The following is a 10,509-nucleotide window of genomic DNA, read 5'->3' on the forward strand; positions in this document are numbered from 1 at the left end:
ATGCCTGAGAGAAGATGGATGAAGCATAACAACAAAGGCTCTGTCAGTTATTCTTAGCACTTCATAATTAAGAATGATACATTTTCACATTTGCCTCCAATTTTGACACATTTATTTGCTTCACTGTTTCCCCCAGAACTGAATCCAAACCATGGTGACCTTATAAACTTAGCTTGTTATTCCTGTTTGCATCTATTAAAATATCTTCATTATATTGTATGCTAATTTGCTGTTCAACTTCTCTCTTATGTGTATGAACTAGTAAATTCCATTTCATTGTATCTGAGGAACTGTGCATGGACACAAAAGTTCATTGTTGGTCTTTAAGGTGCCATTGCACTCAAACTTTTTTATGCTGCTTCAGTCTAACATGGCTACCCACCTGGATCTATATTCTTAAGGATTTCAGGTGCCTGAAGGAATTCTGGCACATTCAGTCTGCCTTAAACACAATCAGCTATCTTGAAACTTTGTTTTCTGATATCTTTAAAGCTTCAACTTGGGCATCTGTCTACATTCTTGCCTCAGCTGATCTGGTGTTTGGATCCTTCAACACATTATCTGACAACCTCATGTCATGTCCTTGTTGGTGTTTCTCCCTGGTTGGACTTGCTGCTTGATAACACCTCAAATGAATGTCTCATAGCTTCCTTCCTTCCTTCCTTCCTTCCTTCCTTCCTTCCTGCCTGCCTGCCTGCCTGCCTTCCTGCCTTCCTTCCTTCCTTCCTTCCTTCCTTCCTTCCTTCCTTCCTTCCTTCCTTCCTTCCTTCCTTCCTTCCTTCCTTCCTTCCTTCCTTCCTTCCTTCCTTCCTTCCTTCCTTCCTTCCTTCCTTCCTTCCTTCCTTCCTTCCCCACAAGCAAGTTTGGGGCAAGTTCCATCATAAAACCAGACCATTAATAAATAGAATGCATTTAAAAGAATCAGAGCATCAGCATTAAAACTATACAGTGCCTCAACAGATAGCCACTTTTGTTTGGCCCAAGTTGTCACTCAGACCTGAGGTCACTGGAGGGGAGGCTAGATATAACGTGAACACCTGCTGCCTCAACTAAAGGCCTGGCAGAAGAGCTCCATCTTACGGATCCTGCTGAATTGTAATAAGTCCCGCAGAGCCCTGATCCCTATTGGTAACTCTGAACAGCAGAACAAAGTTTGAGTGGCACCTTTAAGACCAACCAAGTTTTGTTCTAGGTATAGGGCTTTGTGTGCCACACTTCAGATACGAGCCTCAGGTCTCAAGCTTTGTTCTGTTCCTTCAGTGTTACCCATTAATTGTTACTTGCTCCATATGCTGGTTCAAACTGCTTATCTTTCTGTGAGACGATAACTTATTTTTTAAGACACACATCGTAGACAGCGGAGTTAGCTTAGGACAGTGGGCATTCCCTCCCCTTTGGAGGCCGAAAGAGCAGGTTGAAGATTACGCAGCCTTCTCAGAGTTTAAGGTCTCTTCAAGTAAAAGGAACTTTCGTGGCAAACTGAGTGTCCCGTTCTATTCCTTGAGACAGGAAAAGGCACATGGGTCTGCTTAGGAGAATCCAGGAAGAGGATTCTTCATATATTGTATTTAGTACTCTGAGGTTTATTCCTCCTACAGAGAGCTGGTCTCAACTCCAAATGCCTCTAGCCTTTTCTTCTCCATTTATTATATTGCTGACACCAAAATTTTTCTTCCTTTGATTTCACAACTGTAGCAGTACCGTGAGATGCAAAGCATTAGTTGCAACTGGTGAGCAGCTTGGGTCATGTGGCCGCCAATCATGGTCCCTGTTGTTACGGGGTGGGGCGTTACCTGTGGAGAAGTGGCAGCTTTCTTGAGGGAAATCTTCCCAGTTTTCTAAATATTCTGTTTATAGTTTGGAAAAGGCCTTGGCTCTTCTGCTTTGTCTTTGTTCTTTATGACTCTTACTGTAGCCTGTTAACCAGGCCCTTTGTTTTTAATTGTTTTAATTGTATATACCACATAATAAACATATTTCTTTTGATACAAAAAAATTATTTATGGTAGCTTGAGCCTTGTAGCAGCCTAGCACATCAGTGTCTGTGATCATTTTAACCACTTAGGACAAGGCATCGCAAAGCTGTGGTTTTTATTAGGGCTCTCCAGGATATGGATATGGAATGGTATGGTATAGCCTGATCTCAGAAGCTAAGCCAGGTTGGTGCTTGGCTGAGAGACCACCAAGGAAGACGCAGAGGCAATTCACGGCCAACCACCTGCTTTTATCTTGCCGTGAAAGACCCTTGCTGGGACTGCTGTAGGTCCGTTGTGACTTGACAGCACTTACATACATATAAAATAGACATATTTTTAAAGAATAGTTAAACTAAGACTTATTTGGCTGAAGAAAATTCTTTTTATACAGAGGACAGCCTACAAGAGTTACGAGCAATGGTTTCCGATGTGAACGCGGATCAGCTGAACTGCTCTTCCTCAGTCGTTCCCCCTTTGGAATCTGCTGCTGCTCAGAAGTGCCAAGGGAGTATCCTGGGTGTCTTTAGTAAAGTGCAATTGTTTTTTTCTTCCCTGTCAGGTGGTCATGAAAATTTTGCCAAAATGATTGATGAAGCAGAGGTTTTGGAGTTTCCTATGGTTGTGAAGAACACACGTGGCCATAGAGGTACATTTAGAGCATTTGTACAAATTACTACGGGGTGGTAAATAAGAATTATGCTTTATCTGAAGTCTGTTGACTATCTCCAAGTGTGAAATAGCTCCCAACACTAAGGGAACCTCTTAAAATCCGTCTTGCCAGGAAAGAAACGGATGGATGGATGGATGGATGGATGGATGGATGGATGGATGGATGGATGGATGGATGGATGGGCGGGCAGACAGATGTGTGTGTGTATAAATATTTACAGCTATGCAAGAGAATCAACCCTTCCTCATATAATAAAACAATAAAATTTTCTCAGTATGAGAATTATTCGATATTAATAATTCCCTAATAATAAATGCCACACAGTTGCATTCCTTTTTCCATTTTGAATCATTTTCACAATAAGAAAAATTAAAACAAACCACTTTTCTTAACTGTGGATTCCTTGTGTTGCGCAGACATGGCCATGCTGGCTTAATCCCAGTTTAATTTTGGTTTGTTCTCCAGAGATGCAGAAAGAAGGCAATAAAACCAGCCCTTTGTCAAGGCCAGCCAGGATATGAGCTGCTTTTATTTTTAACCATGATTTCATATCATGTCTGAATTGATTCTGTGTGTGCTCATTGAATAGTCATATACATGTGATAGTGCTCTTGTCTTTGAGCGGTGGTTTGGATTGGTGAAAGTCTATTCTGTGTGCTTAGAGAACCCCAAGTCTGTTTTGCAACAGTCTTGTAATGGGGTTACAAGACCCCAAGTCTTGTAACCTGGTCCTAGCAGAACAGCATGAAAACGGCAGGCCAAGATTGAAAAATAGGACCAAACTGTTACTGAGGCAGTTGAGAAATGGAATAAAATAAAACTGTTTGCTTTAAAACATTTTTTAAAAAAGAAAATGCTATTCATTACATTTTTCAGTCCCCCAGAGTCTGTTTCTGTGTTGATTTATACACAAAGAGTATTACACTCCATTGCTATTTTTAATTCTTTTAGAAACAGTACAATGTGCAAGGATTTCTGTGACCCATTTTTTCACACTCTGTGCCCTTCCACAGGCAAAGCTGTGTTTCTAGCGAGAGACAAGCACCACTTGGCGGACCTGAGTCATCTAATCCGTCACGAGGCCCCTTACCTATTCCAGAAATACATCCAGGAGTCCCATGGCAAAGACGTCCGGGTCATTGTAGTGGGAGGCCGTGTAGTAGGCACGATGCTGCGTTGCTCAACAGATGGTAGAATGCAAAGCAATTGCTCGCTTGGTAAGAATGCCTGTCTGGTCTTTACCAGCCTTTCTGACGGCCACAAGGGAGGGTGTCAATCCTTATTCAAGTTAATTATTTTGTGTGTTGTGTTGCTTTGAAACCAGTGTTGAAAGATTAAATCTGAGACTTTTTAACTGCTGCTGTGAAAGAAATAGAAAGGAAAGTGCATTTAGGATGCAATCCAGGGGACTGCCTTACGACTTCAGTTTATATGCCTATATTTAGTCCTAATTATCAGTGATGCAGCGCAGAAGATTTCCCTGAAGACTTTCTGATTGTCAGGACCGTTGTGCTGTAAATCGTTCATTTGGCTGGGCTGAATGCAGGATGCAAATCAGGGACAAAAACCAGTGCTTGTATATGATGCTATTTGTCTTCTTTTGCTAACATTATTTAAATTATTGATTGAATTTTGCTGGCATGATCTAATTTTAAAATTACTTTAATCTGAATCAGAAAAATTTCCAGAAAGTATTCTGTCCCAATTTCCCCAGAAAATACACGTCACTGCTAATTATTTTAGACAGATGCAGATGTTAGTTCTTTGTCTCTTTTTAGTGCAAATTTGGCTGGCCATTGATTTTGAAAAGTAGTTTCAGCATCATTTGTTGTATCTGTGGTATAGCTTCTTTAAAATAATCCATGTTGCCCAGTGAGTTCATAATTAGTTTTTGTTGCTTTTCTGCATTGCATTTGAAGGGCAAAATGAGAATTTTATATTTTATTGTTTCCTCTGATTTGTAGCCTACCATATCACATCCATGGTGATCCTGTGATTAATTATTTTATAGGATATCTCACATTACATTCTCTTCTGCTTTTAATATGCAGTGCAGCATATATCTGGTAGGCCTCTTCTGTTGGTAAAATTTAAACCCATGGATACCAGTTTCTCATTGTATATGATTGTCTCGCTGGATTTCTGGTAAACAGTTCATTATTATTATTACCATATGGCAATATGTATAGTAGGAGCCCCATGGCGCAGAGTGGTAAGCTGCAGTACTACAGTCCAAGTTCTGCTCACGACCTGAATTTGATCCCAGCAGAAGCTGGGGAAGGCAATGGCAAACCACCCTGTAAAAAGTCTGCCAAGAAAATGTGTGATGTCACCATGGGTCGGTAACAGCTCGGTGCTTTGCACAGGGGACAACCTTTGCCTATATCTTTTTAGTGTGTGTAGTATAGCCAGGCGATTCTAAGATTGTGTGGTAGCCAGAAGTTCTCGCTCTTTTAGCATTACGCAGCCCTAGGTGGTGAGCGAGACTTGTTTTTAAAGCAAGAGACCTTCAGAGGTGGTTTGCCTTTGCCTGGCTCTGCATGACGCCTCTGGCATTCTTTGGAGGTTGTCCTGCTTAGCTTCCGAGATCTCATGAGATCCTGCTAGCCTGGGCTGTCTGGTTCGGTCCGCTAATTCTGTATTATTCAACTTTCCTTCATAAAATATTTCTATGTACCTGGTTAAAGGCTTCCAGGGATAGAAAGCTATGGGAAAGGGGGGTGGGAGTTTTCCCTCAGGAGTTTTCTAATTGCAAAATTGGAAATTTGGGGAACTCTCAACACATTTCTATGAAATAGTTCCGCGTTTATACTTAGTACCTTTAAAGACACAGTTTTCCTCACTCAAAATGTGGGATATCCATTCTTTTATAGGAAAAACTACAGTATTAGAAAATAACAAAGAATGGGCTGGGGAAGAGACTTTCACCCTCTGGTCACTGCCATCGCCTTCTTCTCTCATCCCTGCCCAGTCCCTACTGTGCATCTTCTCTCCCCTCCATATCACTGCCTTTGCTTCACCTGACAGATAGCTCTTGTCCTAGCGATGTTCATTGGGATTGCTAAGCAAACCCAAAATGGCACTCATCCCTTTAAGTCGCAGAATCTGCATGAGCATGATTTTTCTATAAATGGCGATTTTTCTACAACGGAGGGCAACGAAGATGGTGAAGGTTTGGAGACCAAGTGCTATCAGGAAAGACTGAAGGAGCTGGGTATATTCAGCCTGGAGAGGAGGCAGCTGAGAGGTGATATGATTACCATCTTCAAGTACTTGAAGGGCTGTCATCTAGAGGATGGAACAGAAAATTGGACCAAAGCCAATGTGTTGAAATTAAGTCAAAAGAGTTTTCAGCTAAACATTAGGAAGAACTTCCTGACAGAGCAGTTCCTCAGTGGAACAGGCTTCCGTGGGAGGTGGTGGGCTCTTCTTCTTTGGAGGTTTTTAAACAGAGGCTAGATGGCCATCTGACAGCAATTCTGATTCCGTGAACTTAAGCAGATCATGAGAAGAAGGGCAGGGGGAGGTACTTGTGATTTTCCTACATTGTGCAGAGGGTTGGACTAGATGACCGTGGAGGTCCTTTCAAACTCTATGGTTCTAAATCTGTACATAGTCCCATTGTGTGGATTTTTTAATCCTTGTAGTGGGGCCATGATCAAAATTACATATATAGATAATTTTTTGTATACAGACATGCAGTATTGTCAAGGTTATATATATTGTTTAAATGGGACTAATATTGTCTAAAATAATGTGCTGTAATGTATGTGGTGACAGTACACTATTGAACAGTTCAGTGTTTCCATAGTTACAGTTAAACTCAGCAGTCTTCTGCCTTTTGGGGATGCTGTCCCACATGTTCAAGTATACCTGATATGGGGACACACTTGAGAAATCAGAGCATTTGCAAATCATTAGAACTGCAAATGGATCATACGCTGAACATGAGTCAACAGTGTGATGTGGTGGCTAAAAAGGCAAATGCAATTTTGGGCTGTATCAACAGAAGTATAGTGTCCAGATCACGTGAAATAATGGTATTGCTTTGCTCTGCTCTGGTAAGACTTCACCTGGAGCATTGTGTTCAGTTTTGGGCACCACATTTTAAGAAGGATATAGACAAGCTGGAACGGGTCCAGAGGAGGGCAGCAAAGATGGTGAGGGGTCTGGAGACCAAGTCCTATGAGGAAAGGTTGAAAGAGCTGGGCATGTTTAGCCTGGAGAGGAGGCGGCTGAGAGGGGATATGATCACCATCTTCAAGTACTTGAAGGGCTGTTATATAGAGGATGGGGTGGAATTGTTTTCTGTGGCCCCAGAAGGTGGGACCAGAACCAATGGGTTGAAATTAAATCAAAAGAGTTTCCGGCTCAACATTAGGAAGAACTTCCTGTTCCTCAGTGGAACAGGCTTCCTTGGGAGGTGGTGGGCTCTCCTTCCTTGGAGGTTTTTCAACAGAGGCTAGATTGCCATCTGACAGCAATGAAGATCCTGTGAATTTAGGGGGAGGTGTTTGTGAGTTTTCTGCATTGTGGAGGGGGTTGGACTAGATGACCCTGGATGTCCCTTCCAACTCTTTGATTCTATGTCTGGGACCCACTTTCACAGGCTTCATGACCCATTCTTGGGTCAGGATGCACAGTTTGGGAAACACCGATTTATCTCTATTCAGACATGCAGTTAGTGCTACTGGGCTGTAGGAGGTTCTTCCTGTCCAGATAATATACTCTCTAAGTACAAAATCTGTATGTTCTGTTCTCATCTATTTTTGTCTATTAACTTAATGGCAGAAGCATTTACATATGCTTAGGCTTCAGAGAGCACAGCCGTTTGCATCACTCTTGTGTCTTTCTCTCTGCCTTTCATACCAGATATATTAACAGTTTTAGAGAATGGAGGCATTTATACTTGTAGATCTCATAAATGTGCCAAAATATTTTGTGCAAAAGCAAGATAAATATAGATTTGGCAAGAAAACCGTGTGCCCTTTTAAATTTCCCCCGATATTTCTGATTTTTACTTGGAGGGGGAGGAGAAGAAGAAGAAGCTCACACCCTGCCATGAATTTTGTTAGTCTTTAAGGTTGGTGCTCCTGGGCTCTTGCCCTTTTCTACTGCTACAGACTAACATGACTATCCATCTTGATCTATACCTCTAAAAGCAGCATTCTCTCATGTTCAGTTCTAGGAATTTGTTCAGTTTCTCTGTCTTTCAAGTGGAGCTCACAGTCTCCTCCCCCTTCCCCAATGCTGTTTCTCCGCTCCCCTTCTCCACATCGCTATTCAAGTAAAGACCTGTTTTTCTAGCCTGTGGCTTTTCACGGAAGCGCCCCTACTAACGAATGGGCCATCCTTTTCAGTTCAGCTCACAAAGCTTAATGCAGCTTAACACAGATATTGGATTTATATTGGATTTATAACCTGCCTTATACTCTGAATTTCAGAGCAGTCACAATCTTCTTTACCTTCCCCCCCCACACACACACACACAACAGACACCCTGTGAGGTAGGTGGAGCTAAAAGAGCTCTTACAGCAGCTACCCTTTCAAGGACAATTCCTATGAAAACTATGGCTGACCCAAGGCCATTCCAGCAGCTGCAGGTGGAGGTGGGGAATCAAACCCAGTTCTCCCAGATAAGAGTCTGCGCACTTAGCCACTACACCAATCTGGTTCTCACTTAAGACTGGTCTTCTCTTTCTTTCCTCAGGCGGCATCGGAATGATGTGCTCCTTGAGCGAACAAGGCAAGCAGTTGGCCATCCAGGTGTCTAACATCCTGGGGATGGATGTATGTGGCATCGACCTCCTCATGAAGGATGATGGCTCCTTCTACGTCTGCGAGGCCAATGCAAATGTAGGTTTCATTGCCTTTGATAAGGCTTGTAATCTAGACGTAGCTGGTATCATAGCGGACTATGCCGCTTCTCTTCTTCCCCCCGGTCGCTTGACACGACGCATGTCCTTGCTCTCTGTGGTATCCACGGCTAGCGAAACGAGCGAGCCAGAGCTGGGCCCTCCAGCTAGCGCCACTGTTGACAACATGAGCGCTAGCTCCAGCTCTGTCGACAGCGACCCTGAAACCACAGAGAGGGAGTTGCTCACCAAGCTCCCGGAGGGCCTATTCAACATGAACCAGCTAATAGCCAATGAAATTAAGCTCCTGGTGGAGTGATGCCACAAGTGTGTGTGTGTGTAAATATATATATGACCAACTTTCTTGTACATTTTTTTTTAAAAAAACAACCAACTTGTAGTGCTGTTTATCGGAAGTGACTCACGGTAGGGATGTTTAACCCGGGGAGAAAGATTAAAACACGCATGTTCTGTGAATGCTGCTTTTGCTGCTTATTCGACTTGGCAGGCCGTAATTTTTAATTTATATTTTTGGGAGCCAACTACAATACCCAGTTTAATAAGCCTGTATTCTGGGATTTTTTTAAAAAAACAAAAACAAAAACACAACATTCTGTTTCGATTTAGAGATGCCACTGTGATCGTAACATCCACTGCAGAGCATGTGTGTTCGTAGGGTACAGTTTCAGCTGAATAATGTGCTTTCGGAGTTTGAAGACTGTGTCAAGCACTCCAAAGGCATCCGTGAGCTAATGTGTCTGCAAGCCATTGTTGGAGCTGAGTCTGAATAGGTTGCTGTGTGTCCCTTGCTGTATGTTCCGTAGGAGTCAAGGGTGGGATTTGGGGCAACCTGTTTTCTTCCAAAGGTATGAAAGACCAGCATTTCCTCCCCTTAGTTCAGTAGGCTCATGTCCCTGCCAAACAGCCCCTGTTGGCCTTGGAAAGCCCAGCTGTTAAGGTGCTTTATTCAGGTCCGGCACTTGTTAGATCAACATGAGCTTTATTGAAGCGAATCTGCGACTTCTGCCATTCCAGTATTAACAAACGGGTTTGTTGCATACTTGTTTATATTAAAAAGCAAACAAACAAAAGCTTCCTTAATGAGAGAAAATTTTAGTATATGGGCATGTGAAGATTAAAAATCCTTTTAATTCTGGGGGTGGGGTGGGTTGGCGGGGGGTGGGGGGGGAAGACATGTCAAAAATTCATTCGTGCTTCTTGATAGCAGAAGTGGCAGGTTTTCTTCTTGCACAAAAGGCAAAGATAAACAGCACTGATCTTGTTTGGTGTACAAAATAATGTTTAATCCAATGTGAAAAAAAAGAATTACACTAGTTTAAAAAATGTGCATTGACTTGTATTTGTTAGTGTTTTAGTCCTTTCTGCAAGATATATGCTATGTTACTGTTACATTTCCAATGACATACTCATCCGACACTCCCCTCTCCATGCCTGCATCCATAACAGTGGCCAAACATACCCCTGCACTATTTAATGATAACAATAAAAACCTAGACCTCTGTACATCTTTATATATTTTTTTTTAATTGTTACCCAGAAAAACTCGGGAGGGGGTGTGGAGGAGGGTGCTAAGTGGTTGCAAATTTCACAACTGCTTTGGAGAAACCTTAATGTGTTACTGCTGTTTGTGGTAACTCACCTCGAAAGAAAACACTTAAATCTAAAGTACCCTGGAGAGAGAGAGAGACAGAATTTCATTTTAGGAAACAATTCAGGAGACTTTTCTTCCATTAAAGCCCAGCCAGAATGGGAATCTGATCTAGGGTCTCAAAGGAATACGTGGATCTCAGGCCCTATGTATGTGTCTGTATTTTGCTTTGTTTTGTCATTTTATTTCGTTTTTTGTCTGTCTGGTTCGTCACTCTTTTCCAGAATGCCTGGTGATCTCCTCTCCCAACTCCTTGATACTTCTGGCTGTGCATTTTCTTATTAAATTTGATAAAAGAACCAAAACAGCAGCTGTGGGTCTGTTTTAATAGCCACACTT

The 10,509-nt window shown here is 42.2% G+C and overlaps 1 protein-coding gene across 1 annotated transcript in view; it reads left to right on the forward strand.

Annotated features, from left to right (window-relative positions):
* RIMKLB (ribosomal modification protein rimK like family member B) overlaps positions 1 to 10,025 on the forward strand; it is a 74,575-nt gene extending 64,550 nt beyond the window's left edge. The window contains exons 4-6 of the mRNA XM_060236731.1: positions 2,536 to 2,622; positions 3,660 to 3,863; positions 8,357 to 10,025. Of these exons, the coding sequence (XP_060092714.1) occupies positions 2,536 to 2,622; positions 3,660 to 3,863; positions 8,357 to 8,820 (755 nt within the window). The 3' untranslated portion in view covers positions 8,821 to 10,025. The remainder of the gene's footprint in view (positions 1 to 2,535; positions 2,623 to 3,659; positions 3,864 to 8,356) is intronic.
* Positions 10,026 to 10,509: the final 484 nt, after the last annotated feature.

Source organism: Heteronotia binoei, chromosome 4 (assembly GCF_032191835.1).
Source record: "Heteronotia binoei isolate CCM8104 ecotype False Entrance Well chromosome 4, APGP_CSIRO_Hbin_v1, whole genome shotgun sequence".
In the NCBI taxonomy this organism is placed as follows: domain Eukaryota; kingdom Metazoa; phylum Chordata; class Lepidosauria; order Squamata; family Gekkonidae; genus Heteronotia; species Heteronotia binoei.